This window comes from Colletotrichum jinshuiense, chromosome 4 (assembly GCF_051148585.1).
Source record: "Colletotrichum jinshuiense chromosome 4, complete sequence".
In the NCBI taxonomy this organism is placed as follows: Eukaryota; Fungi; Ascomycota; class Sordariomycetes; order Glomerellales; family Glomerellaceae; genus Colletotrichum; species Colletotrichum jinshuiense.
Window position 1 is genome coordinate 2,196,860 of NC_139311.1, and position 19,210 is coordinate 2,216,069.

A 19,210-nucleotide genomic window follows, 5' to 3' on the forward strand; every position below is an offset into this window, starting at 1 on the left:
ATGCGGGGGAGAGGGCGCTAGGATGCGCTGAAACGCCCACTTTTCCCAGCTATACTTAATGTACAGAGTCAGTGAGTGCATTCAGCTCGCCTAACTTTTGCCGCGGCGGTGTGCCCGCCCGCCTGTGTCGGGATGCTGTGTCGAGGACGGATGACTAAGATTTTATGCTTCCCCTTCAGAGCCTGCACCTCGGCAGAATCCTACTCGCATCTCTGGGCGATTTCGGGGGCCAAGTCGAGTGGATAAGCTTAAGCGGCCCTCATCTCTCACTCACATCCGAGATGTCGCAATAAAAGCTGCTATTGGAGCGCTGCATCTCTGGGATGAACTCTCATGTGCTCGTCCAGTCTCTCCCAGGTGATTGATCCAATAAGAAACTCAAAATATGCCGTCCTTATCGCAATACAGACAGAGAGATAGAGAAAGAGAGTTGTCGTACTCGCAGCGCCCGTCTTGCACGCACCACTAGCCCGAATGCCGTGACAACTCCGGGTCGTGCATGAAAAGTCGATGTGTCTCTCTTCCCGCACGGCTCTCTAACAAGAGGGGAACTCCGGGGGGCTCCATTTATCGGAGCCCAGCGGCGACTCGTGATTCACCGTGACGGCTCCATCGGATTGGGTCCCCTCCATCTTATTCTAGCTTCCCTCGTCAAACTGATTAATCAGCCGGGACAGCCCGCCGCCGCCACTGGACGTCTTTTGATATTCCATATTTTAGACGTCGCAAACCCTCTCCCGGGAATATTGTTATTGGTGCTTTAAGATCGATTTGCATTAAAGTTTAGCGTGCCGTCATATATACATATCTCACATATTGACGTCGATCCTTAGAAAGGCCCAGCCCGGAAATCCCGCGATAGTTTCACCGCCGCTACAAGAATATCGGCATGGGTTCTCAAGCTTGGAATCTTCCTGCACCGGTCGACGATCCCGACTCCATGTTGTCCCGCAAGTTCGGACGGGAAACCGTCAACTACTTCGCCGGCAGCGTCCTCAACCGCGTGGGATGGCTTCGTACCGACCACACGTTTATCAGGGCCGCATTCCAGTTCAAGGATACCAGGTTCATGCTTCTCAAAGACCTCAACCCCCTGGTCAGCGCACCCGCAAAAGTTCAGTTTGTGTCATACGAAGACGTTAAGCCTTTGACCACGGCGGACCCGTTCGGGCCGTCGGAGGAGGAGCTGATCAAGAACTTTGACTCAACGGTCACCAAGCCGCTCGTTATTTTCTTGGGCCTGGAGGAGAGTGCCGATGTGCCATTCGAGTACAAGGACCTCAAGGGCCGGCCCTGGTTCGCGGTCGATGTGACGCCCAAGGGCTCATATGCCGATGCCGCCAACAAACTTATCGAGGCCCAGGCGAGCAAGGGCTACACGTTTCTTGAGGGCATGAGGCCGATGTCGCTTGAGCCGGACGCTGGTGAGCTTTGTGACGAACTCGCCCCCCTTTCCAGTGACTAACAACATATCAGCCGGCATCTATGCTCAGGCCCGATCCATTGCGGATTGGAACACCCGCCACAAGTTTTGTGCTGGATGCGGACAGCCGTCCTTGTCCGGCAACACTGGCTACAAGCGGTTGTGCCCTCCCACCGACCTTGCTGGGTCGGACACTCCCCGCGAGAGAGCCGAGTGTGCCACTCGCAAAGGTGTCTCCAACATCAGCTTCCCAAGGACGGATCCGACGATGATCGCTGCCGTTGTCTCTTCCGACGGCCAAAAGGTGCTCTTGGGTCGGAACAAGAGGTATCCTCCCAACTGGTATAGCACACTTGCCGGCTTCATTGAGCCGGGCGAGTCGATCGAGGAGTCCGTTCGTCGTGAGGTCCTGGAAGAGAGCGGCGTGAGAGTCGGGCGGGTGGTTATTCACTCGAGTCAGCCGTGGCCGTACCCCGCGAGCTTGATGATTGGTGCCATTGCGCAGGCTCTCCCCGACGGCGAGACGATTGATCTCGGAAACGACCCTGAGCTACAGGATGCGCAGTGGTTCCCTCTCGATGTGGTCAAGGATGCGCTGAAGTATGGAGTGAGCGGCCTTGGTGAACCTGCTCCTGAGGGTTATAAGGAGGGCGGCCTTCGGTTGCCTCCTCCCACAGCCATTGCCAACAGGCTGATAACCGCCGTGGTTGATGGCTACGCGACAGTTTTGCCAAAGATGTGAGCTTGTTAAGCGTCTGGAGTTAGATGGGTGACAGCGTTCTCAGATATTGAATGATAGAACCGGATCAATAGAGTTGCTTAGAACTGCTTACTTCGCCTCTTGAGACAATAAAGTCCACACATAGAGTCCTCATAAAAGAGCACGAAAGTGCACCGTTTCCTGTAAGTGACTGGCTATTTAGTCCACATCTGTAGAGCCAAGCAGTGTTCTTGGAGGTCGATACTTTGAGACAGAGGCGGGCAGCATGTCGTTTGGTTCGGGTACAAGCGTTTCGGAGTGTCGAAATATGAAATGGGTGAATATTTTGTAAGATAATCTCGTATTAAAAACTACAACCAATTCCCAACAACATTCGAATAAGACAAAACATGCCGTGAGGTCTTGAGACGATTCACACTCGCCTGACATCCATGCATCACGTGGGAGAGGGACGTAGGGCTGAGGAGCCGCCAACACGATGTCCCCTGAAACCCCTGTAGCTCCCCCCACTACCAAAGCACCGGACAGCGTGTCAGTGCCGCAGACCAGCACAAGCTGTAGCACCCGCTCCCGTCAAGCTCCATCCACCTCATCCATCCACATCCCGCCAATTGCGCCGCCATCGAACCCTCCACCTGTCCCGGCGCCAACAGTCTCCCGACCATCGCCCGTCCGTAGCATCGCAGCCGGCTTGCGTGCAAGCAATCGTTGCCCAGCATGTACCACCTAGCAAAAGGCCTCTACCTCCTGGCCACCAGCAAAGAAGGTTCGCGCATGAACTGAAGCAGCCTTATCTCTTTCGTCCTTCGACGCCCTAGCTAACCTCTCCCCTCTCTTCTCCCTGCAGAGTACTCCGTCATCCTCCTCGGCCTCGACAATGCGGGCAAGACAACATTCCACGAACAAGTCAAGTCCATCTTCCTGCCCTCGCACCCGGATCCGAAGCTCAAGACCGTGCCGACGGTGGGGCAGAACGTCTCGACCATCACCCTGCCGGACATGTACCTCAAGATTTGGGACGTCGGCGGGCAGCACTCGCTGCGCCGGCTGTGGCAGAGCTACTACGCCTCGGCGCACGCCATCGTCTTCATCATCGACTCGACCGACATTGGCGACGGGAACCTCGAGCACGACAGCTCCGATCGTCTCGACGAGTGCCGCTTGGTGCTAGAGGATGTGCTGCAGCACTCCGAGACGGAGGGCGTGCCGGTGCTGGTGCTGGCGAACAAGCAGGATCGCGAGGACTGCGTCGAGGTCGTGCGGATCAAGGAGGGGCTGGTGAAGAAGGTGTTTGAGGGCGAGAAGGCGAGCAGCATCCGCGACTCGAGGGTGTTGCCTGTGAGTGCGCTGACGGGGACGGGCGTGAAGGAGGCGGTGGAGTGGGTGAGGTCGCGGGTGAAGTGGAACAAGGAGTCGAGGCCGCCGGTGATGCGGTAGTCGGCGCCGGCCGAGGTCGTCGTTTCACGAGGCATGATATTTACAGGGCCCATTAGATCGGCGTTACTGGAGTTGGAGACCCAGGAGGAAAGACGAGTAACCCCTAGGGAGCGGTTCTCACCGCGGGTATGATTTTGCGAAGCGTTTATGGCTGGGTATCATTTTACAATTTTTTTGGGGGCATGACCTGTCTATGCATCCACCACTCTGTCGTTCTCTGCAGACAGGAGCTCTGATATGAGACCGCCCTTGTCCCTCCGCTTGGCGTCGTCCGCCAACCTCTGGTCCACCAACGTGGAGAAGTCCTTGGCCTTCTGCAACGCCACGTTGCCGCAGTGCAACAGCGTCACCGCCTCCACAGGCGTGCCTCCCAGCTTGGAAATCTGGCTAATCTCGCCGTGCTTGTTCAGACTGACCGTCGCGCTGCTCGTCCTTAGCTGCTCCTCAAGCCAATTGGCGTCGACAAGCGTGATCTCCCCCTCGTCGCCGTAAAAGCTAAACGTCACGCAGAACGGGCTGTGCAGCCAGCTCAGGGGCACGGGCTCGCGCTCGGCGGGGGTGAAGATGGTGAGGGCCTCGCCCTCGTTGCTGGTGTCGGGCTTGCGGAAGTGGCGCAGGGCCGCGACAACAGCGAGGCAGGATGCGTCGACGAGGTTGCCGTCGTGGGAGAGGACGTGAACGTCGGCGCGGACGGACCAGACCTTCTTGCCGGCGATGAGGCAGAGGGACTCGGTGTCGAGGGCGCCTGAGCGGCGGATCGTCTTCTCCAGGAGGCGGGAAAGAAGGACCTCGGCCTCGGTCGGGCGGTTGACCTCGAAAGCGGGCGAGGCCATGGGGCTCAGTTCGGTGGTGATCTGGAAAACGCCCTCGAACGGGCGGTCTGAGTAGGGCACCGTCACTTCTGCCGAGACTTTGACGAGGACTCTGTGAGATGCGTTAGTCTATATTTCTTTAAATGGGTATGCTCTTGTCCTCTCCTGACCTCGTCTTGCCCAACTCAACGTTGGCAACTCCATACTCATCACCGAAAGTGAGATCGACTTTTCGGTACTGATCAAATTCTCGGCCGTCAAGTCTCAAGTTCTCCTTGAGAGCTTGTGTGACAAAGGCCTTCTCATTTGCTGACGGCTCGGCTTCTCTGGGCATCTTGGCGGTTGAATATGGACCGTGGAAGTAATCTCAGACTGAGGGTCTCTTGAATTTGGTAGTGACCTAAGGTGCATAGTGAGGTCAATCGCATTGGCGGGGCGCTGCAAAAATTCTGCCGGGCGGTGGAAGCCTTATTTGTTGCCGCCCCCTGCAACAGGCCCACCATCAGCCAGCTCCATGCGCGTGCAGGTGCAGAAGGTCCATTCGTACCGTCCTTGACCAGCCAACTTCGGCATCGCCAAACACCAAACTCTCTTTTCCTGCATCTCGTCACAACTCGCCAGGATGACCACCGCTCACCGTCCCACGTTCGACCCGGTATGTGGTGCCTTTCAGCTCTGTCATTGAAGGGTTTTGCTAACAAGTATTCTCAGGCCAAAGGCAAAGAGGCCCTCCGAGGCCCGGCCTACCATCAGCGCCTCTTGCCGGCGCACACACAACTCAAGTTCCGCCAGGCCGGTCAGGGTGGCGATGCGGACGACGACGCACACGACCTCAGAGCCGAGCTCCTTGCCGCCGAGGCCGCCCACTTCGCCAAGAAGAACGGAGGCGTGCCTCCCCCGTCCGCCTCCGATGCCGACGACGCGCCATCCGGCGGCGTGAAGCGCGCCCTCGAGGCGGGCTCACAAGCAGACGGCGAAGAAGACTTTGAAACAAAACGGCGGCGGATATTGGAAGAGTCGCGGGACGTGGACGCCAGCTCGGAAGACGAAGACGAGGAGGACGATGACGCTAGCGACAGCGACGAGGACAGCGACGACGAGGAGGCAGAGCTTCAGCGCGAGATGGAGAAGATCCGGCGCGAGAGAGCGGAGAAGAGGGAGCGTGAAGAGCAGGAGAGGGCCAAGGCCGAGGAAGAGGAGAGGGAGAGGGACATCGCGCTGGGGAACCCGTTGCTGAACAAGCCCGATTTCAACATGAAGCGACGGTGGGACGACGATGTTGTTTTCAAGAACCAGGCGAGAGGCACGGAGGACAAGGGGAAGAGCAAGGAGTTTATCAACGTAAGTTTTGGCCCCGGTGACAAGTGGTTGTTGATGTTTGTGATGCTGACTTGGTTGCAGGATCTCCTCCGCTCCGATTTTCACAAACGATTCATGAGCAAGTATGTTAGATAGATACCCGCCGCCGACTTGGGCGGAAAATTTTCAATTTGGTTCTGCTTCGCAAGTCGACTTTCGATTTCAGCACGTTGTCCCTTTACGACTATGAAGATATTCCCTACGCCTACGGGTTCTCGTTCACACCGTCCCTTGGGCATCGGAACCCCGTCGAAGCGCTCTTATTTGAATTACAGCAAGCAACATGGCGCGGAGGGTCGGTCCAAATAGCATTTTCGCATTTGTTTCTTGTTTCTTGTTTGAACTCCTTGAGGCCTCCCCCATGCCATATATCGGCTGTTTTTCTTTTGCCATACAAGATTCGCAAGCAAAACCGCGACTTTCTTTGTCTCCCAAGTATGTATTTGTTTGGGGGCATGCAACCTCCAAGTTTACATTTACTACGACAAGGTACTGATAGGATACGGAGTTCACTGGGGACACCAACACGCGCAGCTGCATCTAGCAAGGGACCTCTGGCGTCCCAAGTTATCTACTTTGACTATCAGCCCCAGTAACAATGCGCATATAGCACAGTCATTTTGAGGAATATGCCGGCGCTGGCGCTGGCGGTGACGACACAATACCCGTAGTCCGATATCACTTTGGAGAAAGGTCCCAGAACTATACCACATACGAAGACACAATCTTACATAAAGCTGGCAATGTTAGGATTTGAGTGAATGATCCCCTTACAATTACGTTATCTGAGAGGCCTAAAAGAAACTTTGGCCTCGGCGACTTGACTATCGAGTTTCATTTCCATTCCCCTCCTCACTTCAACTTCAGGTCAATCGGATCGCACAATGATTTGGCCGCCAGAGATTGATCACCCGGAGCTGCCCAGCGGTCGGCTCATTACCACCATCGGAGGCATCGCCTACTCTCGTCCCTTCCGTCTGCGCTGTTACGCATGTCTCACCTTTCGGCAATGTGATTCCTACCAAATTTAACCGGCAGTTCAAGGTCCCGGTACCGCCGCAACAAGTCTTCCTTCCAGGCTACGCCATGACGGCGTCTGTCCCGGTCGAGCGCTTCATTAACCGTTACGACCGATTCGAGTTCTTGATCTACACCGACGGCGCCTGTTTCGGTAACGGAGACGTCCATGCGTGCGGGGGCTGCTCCTTCATCTTCAAGCCGGCCTACGCCGGCGACGAGAGCGGTGGCGACGCTTTCCGCCTCGAGGACCGCGGTCTCGACGGCAACGTCTATCACCACACCAGCAACCACGCAGAGCTGCGCGCCGTCATTGCCGCCCTCCGCCGTCGCCGGTGGGCGCTGGAGACCTTCAAAAGCCTCGTCATCGCGACGTCGGAAAGCTGCACGACGACGGCCTCGCTGTTCGCTTTTGGAAGATCCCGCGCACGTGGAATGAGGACGCCGACAGGGCCGCAAAGTTGGCCGCTACGATGTCTAACTTCATCAACTGCTTTGACAAATGGAACTGTGAGAGGCTGGCTAAGGCATCGCGAGGACCCTGACTGCCGGCCTAGAGCAGACCATATAACCCTGCATGTTTTATTGCTGCAGGCAACCAGACCGCAAATGGGGCTTGATGGTCATCTTCGAGCACTTCTTATCCTCTCCGCCCACCCCATGACTTTCTCATGCCCCCTGCCTAGTACTCTAGAGCGTTGTGCGAGGACATTTCGTAAATTAAAAGGTTAGCTGCTGGCGGAAACCTCCTTGGTATTAGCATGTGCGGTACTGCACATAGCAACCGGGCTACGACGGGGGCTTGGCAACCCCGTGTTGTCAAACACCGTTTACACGTTCACTGTTCATCGCTAGTTGGCACATGTGACATTTTGGATAAGGAGGAATTGTATTGGCTGGCTCCTGATCCTTGCGCAGAGCTTCCTATGAGTGCCCGTAATTCTCGTTCCACATTGGGTCGTTATGCGAATAGACACTTAAGCCTTCGACACAACGAAACCCAGCGGTACTCTACCACAGGCTCCGTCGAAGGGAGACGCTGCACTTAGTAGAGGCGCTTGGGGGGAGACATGGAAGCCTTGATGATAAGGCTGCCAACGTTCTGCCATCCCTTCTTCAGCAGAGAGACGAGGTAGTTGATGGCCAACATGATGTTGGCAATCAGCTGCTCGGTGGTCATGCCGACGTTGCCGACAGCGACACCCATGCAGAGAACCTTCTTCAGCTGGAACTTGATGGTGGACTTGACCTCGTTGATCTTGCCAGTGAGGTCGTCGGCGTGGGAGACGGGAGTGGGGAACTTGCCGGCTGTGTGGTTGTTAGCATGCTTTGCGTGGCAATTGATTGGGAAACAGGAAGGTGACATACCCTTGGACAGACCAGGACCCAGGAGACGGGGGATCTGCTTGATCAGAGTCTCGGAAGCGACGAAAGCGTCGTACTTGCGGGCGAGCTTCTTGATGAGCTTCTTGTTCTTGTTAAGCTTCTTCAAGTCGTCGGCGGACATGGCGTCAACACCACCGTGCTTCGCACGATCGATATCGTGCTGGTCACCGAGAATGCAGATGCTCATGTTGGGACGGGGGATGGTCGGCAGGCGGACGGTGCCGGAGAAACGCTTGTCACGCTGGGGGTCATAGTTCTTGAGGCCGATCTGGAGCTCGACAGACTCCTGCAATGGGTGTTAGCAGCCGTAGGTGTGGTTGATTGATCGATGCGCAAAGACTTCTGCCGCCGCCAAGTCGAGGCGGACGAGAGGGAGCCGGCGCGCATCGTCGGTGGGTGGGAGGGGGAATACTGACAAGGAAGTTGCGCTTCTTGGTCTCGAGAGAGTACTCAAGGAGCTCTCCGACCTGAGTGCGGACGTGGGCAACCGTAATTTTCGACATCTTTGCGATATCTCCCAGGAATCTGGTGCTTACGGTAAGATGGTTGGTTTGGGGTGGGTGATGGATTAAAACAGAGGAAAAAAAAAAGATCGAAAAGTTTTGGCGGGGCGGCCGGCTTTTTAATTAGGGCACGAGGGGTTGGCCACCGCTGTGGGTGTGTGAAAGCGGCCCGTGCGCGTGTCGTTCCAGAAGGCGCAGGCGATTGGTCGGCGTCGCTGAAAAAAGGTACCGATGAGTCTTCTCGCCGGGCCGCCGAGTCAAGCCAAGTGCCGCGCCGCTCAGTGAAAATTCACAGCAAGGTACCTTATCCAATACTTTGCCGTTCCGACGACTCATCTTGCATTGGGGATTTTATGTAAGGTCCGTAGGAACGCCAGATTTTGGTCCCGGGTGCAAAGCTTCTCGCCACTAATACGCCGAGAACCACCCCTGTTACTCACTCGGCCAGCGCTCGCTTCCGTGCCCCTCACTCAAACCCAAGTCACTCACTCACCGGGCCCGTCCGTTATGAGATAGCGATGAAGCAAGATACAGTTCCCAAGTACGAGAGCTTCGTCAACCCGAGTGACTTGCTCAAATGGGTTGAAGAGCAGCCGGCCGAGTCATGGACTTCGTAAGAAATTTCGAGCCCTCAGTCGACGTAGTTGGTGCACCAGTGAATTAACATTTTCCTGTCTAGTATCGCGCAAGATGTGTTTGACCATCTCCTGTCCCTGGCTGCCCAGCCCAAGGGAGTCTCTGGAAACTCGTGTGTAAAGCTCTGCGGATTTGTCGAACAAAGCTCCAAGTCCAGCAAGCCGGCCCTGCAGAAATGGGCCTTCTCAAAGGAGCCCAGCCTGGGGCTGTTCAACTTTTTCATCAAGTGGAACGAGACGGAGCAGCACCGGTCCATGAAGCTGGTCCTGGAGCTGTTGCCGTCGCTCATCCGGCGCAACCCCGACCCGGCCGTCTCCGAGGTGGTCAAGACGACCATCCTGGACACCCTAATATCCATCATCGGGCCGCAGTCCACGAAGCCCTTGGTGAAGTCGTCACTCAAGGCCATGGACTATTTCGCCTCAAAGTCCGTCTTCACCGTCGAGGACATCGCCGCGAGCTACAGGCGGACGCAGCCGTCGTGCAGCTGGGACTCGGAGATGAGCTTGTGGCAGGGCTTCTTCAGCCAGATGCTTGAGTGGATGACCATGCACTACGTCTGCCCGACCGCGGGCAAGTTCATCGTCACCATCTTCAGGGCGCTGCGCCAGAGGTCTCTGAAGGAGCCCCAGGCTGCTGGCGCCGAGCAGTTCAGCGTCGAGATCTGGCTCCGCTGGGTGCAGGCGGCCATCTCCGCGACGCCGTCGCTGCTCGAGGGCATCAAGACATATGTTTTCCTTCCCCTGTTCAAGGACGACCGCAAGGACTCGGTCCAGATCCTGCAGCAGATCAACAGCATCTGGTCTGCGTCCGACTCGGCCGTGGCCGAGCTGGACACGCTGGCCCAACTGAACCTAGCAGTGCTGGAAGTTGGCAAGAAGGTCGGCATGGTTGAAGAGCCCGGTATGCATCCCGTTCACCACAATGGCGGGAACCCACTAACGTTGGTGGTATAGGTGCCGTTTACAGAGAGGAGTCCTCCTCGGTCGTTCTGGAAGAGGCCGTGCTCGAGAGAGTGCTCGCCCACCCTTCCCATGAGCTCCGGTCACTGGCGCTGTCGCTCATTATCGCCTCCCCTTCCACCACGAGGCCCTTTTCTCCGGTGGCTTTCCGTCTCTTGCAGACCTACCTCCAAACCTACCTCTCAGAGTCGGACGCAAAGTTCCGCATGGAAGTGCTCAGCAAGTTGAAGGACATGTTCAAGCGAAACCGTGGTGCCATCTTCATCTTACACAAGAGCTTGGCTCGGCTCCAGGCCTTTGACGGGGCCTCAGCCGCCGCAGGGGGTGTGCCAAAACCCGCCCCCAAGGCGCCAGCAAAGCAGACGAACCATCGCACCAACATACTGTTCTGGCCCGAGGACAAACTCCGGGAGAGCTTGAGGCAGCACGAGGACTTCCTGACATGGTACCTCGGCTTCCTGCGGTCGGAGCTGATTCCCACTGCCTCGTTCCAGCGACACTTCACTTCGCTGAGGGCAGTTGCCTTCATCCTGAAGCTCGAAGCCGATCCGGCCAAGACCTGGGAGACGGAGGAGGACGAGGCTTTGTTTTTCAACCAGTTTGACGAGAAATGGACCCGCACGCTTCTCGACCTCATCATGGACCCCTTTGACGATGTTCGGGAGAATGGCACCTCCGTCCTCAAGAGCCTCTTTGCCGACAAACGTTTCAAGTGTCTCGTTGGTACGCAAGGGGTTTCTGGCACCCTCGAAGAGTTCTTGTTGAGATCCGAGGACATTGCGCGAAGGACCGCCCGTGCCGACCACGCTGATGGCGTGGCCCGGACGAACGAGCTGCTCTTCAGATTCTACGACGGCAGGGAAGCGCAAATTGCGCACATTGCCAAGTTGGTGGATCTCCTCGAGAGCAAGCTTACGTTTGCCGAGGCTGACTTGGGCAATGCCGTCTTGGAGGCGCCCGTGCATGGATACTTCGCCTCTCTCCGGTGAGTACCGAGAACCGAATTCGCACCCAAAGTCAAAGCTGGACTGACCGTACGCAGCTACATCTGGCAGGCCACGGCCGATATGAGCTTTTCTGAACCCGAGCTCGAAGCAACGAAAATCCTCCAGGGCCGCATCGTTACGTGCTGCCAGCGTATCTGGGCTGCAGTCAGGGACATCCTCTGCGACGACTCTCCCGAGGGTCATCTGCCGCAAGAGCTGGAGGATCTCGAAGGCCTCGACACGAAAGACCTGCTGAGTTACAGCTTCCGTGCCATCCACGAGTCCAGGTATGCGACAATGTCGAAGAACGGTGGATCATATAACTAACATCACCAGTGCCCTGATGCGCGTCATGGTCCTGCCGCTCAAGTCCAAGTCTCAGCAGGGAACTCTGCGCCCTTCAACGGAGCTTTTCACGACCGTCGGTTCGCTCACCTTTGACCAACTCTCCAATCTGAGACATCGCGGCGCTTTTAACACAGTCTCGCTTTCGTTCGCGACTTGCTGTCAGTTGGTGAAGCACCTGGACGACCCGAAGGCCGGTCATGAAGGAGACCAAACGCTTCTTGATATATGGTACAAGGTAAGGAGAATGACCTCCTTGACAACCTATGTTCAAATGCTAATTTTTTCGCAGGGAACGAAGGAGTGCATCTTTGCTCAGGCGTCCACCACGCGAAGGTCCGCGGGTATCCCGGCCATGATCACCGGCATCGTCTCCGCCAACGCGGCCCAGCCCTCCTTCGACCAGGTCATCGAGGAGCTGGTCGCCATTGCGCAAAAACCAGCCTTCAACTCCGAGTCGGACGGCTCCAAGCTGCCCCAGGTCCACGCCCTGAACTGCCTCAAGGACATGTTTAAGAGCTCCTTCATCACCCAGCTCGGCAAATCCGCCCCTCACATCCCGCAATGCCTGGAACTCGCGGCTAGCAGTCTCAAGTCGGAAGTGTAAGTCCGAATCCGTCACCTATCCTCTACTACTTTCCTAACACGGCACCTAGCTGGGGCATCCGTAACTGCGGTCTCCTCTTCCTCCGCAGTCTCCTCGACAACCTCTTCGGCACAAACGAGAGCAAAGCGACCCTCGAAGCCGGCTGGGACGGCAAGACGACCAGGCTGCAATACCACAAGTTCCCGATCCTGCCCAGCGTCCTCCTCAACCTCCTCCGCTCGGGCCGCGAGGTGATGAAGCCCAACACCGGCACGATCGCGGCCGAGTCCGTCTTCCCGGCCCTCGACATCATCCGCCGCGCCGGGCCCCCCGACGCCTCGCGCGACGAGCTCTACGGCCTAGTCACGGGATACCTGGGCAGCCCCGTCTGGCACGTCCGAGAGATGGCCGCGCGCGCGCTGTGCTCGTTCCTGCTCAAGGACGACGACTGGGTGGCCGCCGCGGAGGAGATCATCAACAACTCCCTGGCCGCCGATCCCTCGAACCGCAACAACCACCTGCACGGCGGTCTCCTGACCGTCAAGGCCGTCTTCGAGAGGCTGTCTGACGTCTCCCCCCAGAAGCTGTCGGCGGCCCTGCCGCGCCTGGTCGAGATCCTCGGCAGCCTCGAAGCCGGCGCCCCCGCGTCCTTTAAGGACTGCCCGGACATCCGCGCCGCGCTCCTCGAGGTGCAGAACCTCATCTCCCTCTTCGCCCTCTCGCACCCCTCCTCGCAGACCGCGCCTCAACCCTCGACGCCCTCCATCTCCCAGAACCCGCAAAGCGCGCTCCTCCGCACCCAGCTCGCAGTCGCCGCGGTCCACACGACCCCGACCACCTCCCCCTCCTCCCTCCGCGAGACCCTCCTGGCGACAAGCAGCATCAGCGTCGAGGCAACGATCACGACCCTCGAGACCCTCGCCTCGACCCACCACCCGCTCCTCGCCCCCGAAGCCGCGGCGTCCTACTCGGCGCTCTACGCCGAGCTCGCCCTCTCGATCTCGCACCCGGACCCCCGCGCCGCCGCCCTCGACAACCTCGCAGAGACCCTCGACCTCGTCCTCGCCTCCCCGGACGAGGCCCACCTGGACCTCCTGCCCCCCTCGGAAACCCTCACCCGGCTCTGGCACTCCCTCGCCACCAAGACGGTGAACCCGAACCTCTCCAACGCCGTGATCCGCGCCAGCGGGCCCATCCTGGCAACCCTCGCCCGCCGCCCCTCCTCCCCCTCCACCCCGGAGTCCCTCCGCGGCTGGGGCGCCATGATGTCCTCCGCGGGCCACTCCTCCCGCCCCTTCGACACGCGCATCGCGTCCGCGGCCTCCCTCGCCTCCTTCTTCTCCTCCGCCTCCCCGCTCCCCGCCGCAGACGCCCCCGCGGCGTACCTCCCGGCCCTGGTCGCCCTCTACGACGCCCTCAACGACGACGACGACGAGGTCCGCGACATGGCCTCCCTCTCCGCCAAGCACATCCTCTCCCAGCCCCTCGCGCCGCTGGACGCCGCGTCCCGCCTGCTGACGCACATCGCCGCCACGTACCGCGACGTCCCGGCCTTCCACGCCCTCCTGGCGTCCCGCCTCACGGGCCAGCCCCAGCAGGACCCCGCGGGGGAGTGGGAGCCGGCCTCGGCGCAGCTGACGGCGGCGCTCCGCTTCGACGACTCCCTCTTCGCCATCGAGGAGCAGAACCTCTTCATCGACGAGGTCCGCGAGTCGAAGCGCTGGGCCGCGGTGCTCCGGGACGTCTTTTCCGCCCCCGCCTCCGCCTCCGTCGACGACCGCAAGACCACGGCCCTGACGCAGTGGGCCTGCGACGGCCTCGACGCGCTCCTGGCGCTCGCGGCCGGGGACGCGTGCGGCGACGACGGGCCCCTGGGCTGGGCCTCCAAGCCCGACGTCTTCGCCGCCTACGCCCGCATCGCGCTCTGCGCCGCGGCGCTGGTGGCGGCGGGCGGCGTCGGCTCCGAGCTGCTGAGGAGCAAGTTGGAGCAGCTGCGGAGCGTGGGCGGCCGCGGCAGGGTCCACGGGCTGCTGCTCGAGATGGCGGCGGCCGTATAGTTTTTTGGTCAGTCGGTCGGTCGGCCGGCTGGTCGGCGGTATGGTATATATGGTATGGACGGATGGACTGGTGGATGAGCGGATGGATTCCTCGCACGAAAAAAAAGAAGCATCATAGAAGGTTTGGGGGGTCGGGGTGTCATTTTGTTACACGATTGAAGAAAAGATCCAAAGATAGAGAAGGGAATGGTAAAAGTCTTTCAATTTCTTTCTTCTTAGAGACGCTTTCGTATACCATGCTTCGAAGATATGCAGAAAAATAAAATGGCTAGAGAGAGATAAATAAAAGAAAAATAAAGCAAAGGCTAAGACGCCCCGACGCCATTTGGATGCTTAATGAGTACAAATCATGTCATCTTGTCCTTCTGCCCTCCCCCTTCCGCTGCCTTTTGTGCACCGCCCCCCCCCCCAAGCTGGTTTTATCCTGTCCTTTTGCTGGAGGCACCACCCCCTCTCATCACCTGTGGTATAAGACTCTCCCGGCCAGTGATTCAGAGCACCGTCTGCTCCCCGGTTCTGCACCGCTCGACGCAAGCAAGCGCCCCCCTCAGTTCGAGACCGCGTGGACCACCCTCTCCCCAGGGATGCTCAGGGCCGAATCCTGCCGCTTCAGCCCGCCGAGCTTCCCCATCTTGACCACCAGCATGGTGTTCTGGCTCTGCAGCTGGCCGATCTGCTCCTTGAGGATGTCGATCTCCTTGAGCGCCACGTCCCGCTCCGTCTTGACGCGCTCGAGCTCCATGGCCATGTTGCCCTTCTCCTCCTTCTCGGCCTGCTTCCGGCGCTTCTCCTCGGCCTTGCGCTCGTCCTGCTCGCGGCGCTGCTCGAGCCGCTGCAGGTCGCGCCGGTACTTCTCCTCCTGCTTGGCGATCTCCCGCTCGTGCTTCTCGCGCAGCTTGGCCTGGTTGGCTGACTCCTTCTGCGAGTCCTCGGCGCGCTTGCTCGACATGCGCTCCTGCATCTTGTTGATCTTGTCCTGCATCTTCTGCCGGCGCTCCTGGAGCTTCCGGAGCTCCCGCTCGTGGTGCGACGACGTCTTGGACCCCTGCAGGGATCCGACGCCGGACCCGGACGAGTGCAGCGACAGCGTGTCGGGCTGCGTCGTCTCGGGCGGCGTGACGGCCTCGCCCTCGTCCGTCTTCTCGACGGCCGACGCGAAGCTCCGGATGGACGACGTGTCGCTCTCGTCCGTCCCGTCCTCCTCGTCCTCCTCGGCTATCGAGCCGTTGGTGCTGGGCGCCTGGAATATCCCGGGCAGCCCGTACCCGTTCGGTATGCGGCTCGCCACCACGGAGCCGGCCATCCCGAAGGCGCCCGAGATGATGCCGTAGAGGCCGTTGCTGCTGGGGACCGCGTCGTCCTGCGCCGAGGGCTCGGGCACCAGGTTCGACGTCGGCTTCCTGGCCACCTCGGCGGGCGAGGCGATCCTGTCGCTCTCGGCCTGCTTGGCGCCCTCCTTCGCCTTCTCCTGCTCCGTGTCCGAGGTCGCAAAGTCGTCCGCCGACTTGGCCGTCATCCACTTGATGAACTTGCCCGCGTCGCCGATGATGCCGGCCGGGGTGCCGCGGTCGATCAGGAAACGGGGCACGTTGCCGCCGGGGTCGCTGCGGGTGACCATGAGCCACTCGATGGACGTCGACGCCTCCTCGTCGACGCTCCCGCCGTTGTGCCCCGTATCATCCCTGGCGGGGGCGCTGTCGACGGACGTGCCACGGTGGCGGGCCTCGCCGTCCGCCGCCTTCTTCGCCGCGCGGAGGATCGCCTCCTTGCCCATCGACTCGGCAACGGCCTGCCGCTCCTTGGCGCCGTCTTGGCTCAGGTCGATCGACGACCGCGCGCGCGTCAGCGCGGCGGGCTTGTCGGACGGGACCTCGCGGATGATCTCGACGGACTCGTACTGGCCCCGGATAAAGCCCGGCCGCTCGGCGCACTCGGGGTGCACGCACGGTTTCGAGACGATCATGTACGTCCTCAGCGGCCGTCTGCCGGCGGCGGCGGCGGTGTCCTGCGGGGCGTTGCCGGAGAAATCTGAACTCAGGAGCAGGGTCACAAAGTCTCTCGGGGCCGTCGGGCCCGGGAACTGCGCGGACAGCTGGAAGACTACAGCGGGGGGGATCGTGTCAGCGAACGGGTGCCCTTCGTGCCAGCAAGAGGGGGCGGCTGCTGCTGCTGCTGCTGCTGCTGCTGTTGTTCAAGAACTCACCTTCCATCTTCCCGGCGCCCTCGACGACCTCGTGCACCACGCGCTTGTCGGCGCCGATGCCGCGGATGGCGCCGGCGCCGGGCCCGCTCTGCACCTTCATGGACTCGGCAAACTCCCGCTCGAGGCCCAGCTTCCACTTCTCAAACGTCAGGCCGTCGTGGACGCTGCGGCGGGCGAACCAGCTGCCCTTGCCGTCCTTGGCGGCCAGCTTGTAGACGTTGATGGCCAGCGGGTTGTCCCTCGCGTTGACCTTGACCTCCTTCCACTCCTTGGTCAAGTCCCGGGCCAGGCTCAGGGCGGCGCCCGTCTGGCGCTGGGAGAGGGAGCGGTTGATGTCGGCGACGGGCAGCGGCGGGTCGGTGTGTGAGCGGGAGCGGCCGGTGGAGGCCGCGGCCTGCCTGACGGCGGCGGGGACGGGGATGGACTCGATGATCGTTTGGGCGTCGGCGAAGACGTTCTTCATGAACTCCTTTGGGTCCTCCTCGGCGACGGCCGACCATTTGACGGGCGCGAGGCCCTTGAAGGGTTCGTGGTGCGGCGCCATTGCGTTTTTGGTTTTTCGGGGGGGATGTGTGCGGGTTTTGTGGTTGTTCTTGGCGCGGAGCGGGAGAGAGAGTTCGGGGTTGTGTGGATGTTTAACAGGAGGGCGTCATAGCCCAAGTCGCCCGACGAGACCGAACAAAGACGTCAATGTTGGGATGCGGGCGGGGATTGGTTGTTTCCTCTTCGTGGTTGGTGTTGTCGTCTTCTTTTTCTTCTTCTCCTTTTCTCTCTCTCTTCAAATGTCAATGTTTGTGAACAAGATTGGTCGGAGTCCGGACGAGACCGAGGCGTGGGGAAGGGAAGGAAGTATGTCTGTGGTTTTCGCGGAGGAAGCAAGGTAGATGCTGTGGTTGGGTGGGCGGTGATGTAATGGGTTGGATGCTTAAATGCGGTTGACGGCTGCGCGCACACTGGAGACGAAATAAAGCTTTGGGGTTCGACTGCAGGGGGGGTGCACACCCATGTGGCTTTTTGTTTTTATTTTTCTTTTCAAAAATAAAACAAAAATAAAATGGGAGAAGAAGCGAGTACGGATAGCGTAATTCGGGTGTGATGCGATTCCGAGGCACCGCCCAAGGGACATCTTTGTCTGTTCGGGATACCTGGGATCAATTATATTGGAGGGGGGCGGCGGGAGGCTTCGACGTCTGCCAGGCCGTGGAAAGGCTAGAGAGGGAGACGGAGTCAGGGCCCAGGCGGACCTAATGCTCCACGTCCCATGGCTCCCGGCGCTCATTAATGCTGCACCACGTCCCAATTTCTTGCTCTTCGGGTGCTCCGTTTGGACGCATAGTGCTTCTCCTCCCCTTTCCTTGGGAATTTCCCCGATGCCAACTCCAATGACACAATGCCCCTTCCCTTGGCTTTGCCAGTTATCCCTCTCCCCGGTCCTGCTCCTGCTGGCCGAGGTTTCGTTGGTTTTTTGTGCCTGCCCCTTCCTTCACCATGATCGAAATCGACCCCGGCGCTGACGTCACCCCCTGTCCATGTACCGCAACCACAGCACGCTCAGTGGTGCAGTGTAGTGGTACGGTTCCCCCCACTAGAGGGGGGGGGAGGGAGAAGGTTTTGCCCCTGGTACCTCCCGACGTCACGATTGGTGGCCGGGCAGAGCGGTTTGAAAGGGCAGAGCGGGGCCACATGGCGCTAGATCGTCTGGAATCCGCGTATTCCGGGCTCGACCTCCGTGTTCTCGGGTTCCCTTTATTGGCCAGCGTCCCCAGCCATGAAGTCAAGCGCGGCTCCCTCCCTCTTGTGCCCCGGTCCTTTGGGGGCCCCATCGCTCGCTCGCGGAAGTCGACCCGTTCACTCGTTCTGGCCCCCGGGTGGGGGGCTGGTGGAGGAGAGGCGCAGAGGGAAGGGGGACGGGGACGTTTACTATGCACGTCGCCGAAGGCGCCGTCACCCGGCACCGCTCTTCGCTTCTTCTTGCAGCGCTGTTCGTTTGGGTTCCATTTGCCAGCCGGCCGGGTGCGAGAATGGTCTCCGCTGTTCATGTAGTATTGCACAGCGTGCATCTGTCGTTGGAGTTGGGATTGCACGGGCCAGCTGTACTGGAGCGGGACTTTTGAGTACGGAGTTAGGCCAAAAGCAGCTTCACATTTCGAACCCTGCGGGAGCCGATTGCCGCATAGCCAAGTACGCGTAGACAAGTCTCTCCGAGTGGTGGTGATCGTGGGGGCGGCCACGGGCGGGCTGTTTCGTCGTGCGGGATTGCGGCGTAGCTAATGATGAAGAGGTCAATCCGAGCCCATCCCGGCACGAGTCCATCTCCCCGTCGTCTATATATCAACCTCCCGACGCCCTCTCTTCGCGCCCGACCTCTTCCTCTCGTTTTTGCTCTTCCACCCTCACCGAATCCATGTTTCCTCGCTCGGTCTATCCCCATCCCCCCCCGGACACCTGACTACATGCTATGCAGCAAAGAGGGCCTAACTTGCTACAGAACTGATGCAGAGAGACACTTTCGGCGTTTGCTCCGGGGGGGAAGCAACACTGGGGGCCTCCGCCGCGAGATAACGCACATAAACGAGTGCAGAACCAACGGATTGAGCGGCCATTGCGAAATGGGTCCTAATGCATTTTTTAAATCTGTCCAGAAAACCCCGTGTCGTGGCCCGACGAGTAGAATAAATAGCAGAGATGGCGACGACTCGAGCTCCTTCCTGATGTCTTCCCCGGAACCAAATCGATAGATACGCTTGACAAGCCCAGCCCGTCATCCTCCCCCCTTA

At 59.4% G+C, this 19,210-nt stretch overlaps 7 protein-coding genes across 7 annotated transcripts; 4 read left to right on the forward strand and 3 right to left on the reverse strand.

The window, feature by feature from the left end:
• Window positions 1-889: 889 nt before the first annotated feature.
• Window positions 890-2,165, forward strand: EsH8_IV_000550 (NAD(+) diphosphatase; the record flags this gene model as incomplete). The annotated part of the gene is made up of 2 exons (XM_083265440.1): window positions 890-1,424; window positions 1,477-2,165. The coding sequence occupies 2 exons, from the start codon at window positions 890-892 to the stop codon at window positions 2,163-2,165; spliced, it is 1,224 nt and encodes a 407-aa protein (XP_083124335.1).
• A 696-nt stretch (window positions 2,166-2,861) lies between these two features.
• Window positions 2,862-3,581, forward strand: EsH8_IV_000551 (Arf family GTPase ARL3; the record flags this gene model as incomplete). The annotated part of the gene is made up of 2 exons (XM_083265441.1): window positions 2,862-2,910; window positions 2,992-3,581. The coding sequence occupies 2 exons, from the start codon at window positions 2,862-2,864 to the stop codon at window positions 3,579-3,581; spliced, it is 639 nt and encodes a 212-aa protein (XP_083124336.1).
• A 191-nt stretch (window positions 3,582-3,772) lies between these two features.
• On the reverse strand, window positions 3,773-4,727 carry EsH8_IV_000552 (exosome non-catalytic core subunit RRP45; the record flags this gene model as incomplete). The annotated part of the gene is made up of 2 exons (XM_083265442.1): window positions 3,773-4,505; window positions 4,564-4,727. 2 exons carry the CDS (start codon window positions 4,725-4,727, stop codon window positions 3,773-3,775), a joined length of 897 nt encoding a protein of 298 aa, XP_083124337.1.
• A 288-nt stretch (window positions 4,728-5,015) lies between these two features.
• EsH8_IV_000553 (Pre-mRNA-splicing factor Cwf15/Cwc15) lies at window positions 5,016-5,848 on the forward strand (the record flags this gene model as incomplete). The annotated part of the gene is made up of 3 exons (XM_083265443.1): window positions 5,016-5,048; window positions 5,105-5,734; window positions 5,795-5,848. The coding sequence occupies 3 exons, from the start codon at window positions 5,016-5,018 to the stop codon at window positions 5,846-5,848; spliced, it is 717 nt and encodes a 238-aa protein (XP_083124338.1).
• Window positions 5,849-7,814: 1,966 nt separating this feature from the next.
• EsH8_IV_000554 (60S ribosomal protein uL1) lies at window positions 7,815-8,658 on the reverse strand (the record flags this gene model as incomplete). Its single annotated transcript, XM_083265444.1, has 3 exons — window positions 7,815-8,077; window positions 8,138-8,441; window positions 8,572-8,658. 3 exons carry the CDS (start codon window positions 8,656-8,658, stop codon window positions 7,815-7,817), a joined length of 654 nt encoding a protein of 217 aa, XP_083124339.1.
• Window positions 8,659-9,176: 518 nt separating this feature from the next.
• On the forward strand, window positions 9,177-14,230 carry EsH8_IV_000555 (tRNA methylation protein TRM732 domain-containing protein; the record flags this gene model as incomplete). The annotated part of the gene is made up of 6 exons (XM_083265445.1): window positions 9,177-9,271; window positions 9,338-10,197; window positions 10,251-11,241; window positions 11,299-11,529; window positions 11,579-12,190; window positions 12,244-14,230. 6 exons carry the CDS (start codon window positions 9,177-9,179, stop codon window positions 14,228-14,230), a joined length of 4,776 nt encoding a protein of 1,591 aa, XP_083124340.1.
• A 547-nt stretch (window positions 14,231-14,777) lies between these two features.
• On the reverse strand, window positions 14,778-16,977 carry EsH8_IV_000556 (SRPBCC family protein; the record flags this gene model as incomplete). Its single annotated transcript, XM_083265446.1, has 2 exons — window positions 14,778-16,330; window positions 16,434-16,977. 2 exons carry the CDS (start codon window positions 16,975-16,977, stop codon window positions 14,778-14,780), a joined length of 2,097 nt encoding a protein of 698 aa, XP_083124341.1.
• Window positions 16,978-19,210: the final 2,233 nt, after the last annotated feature.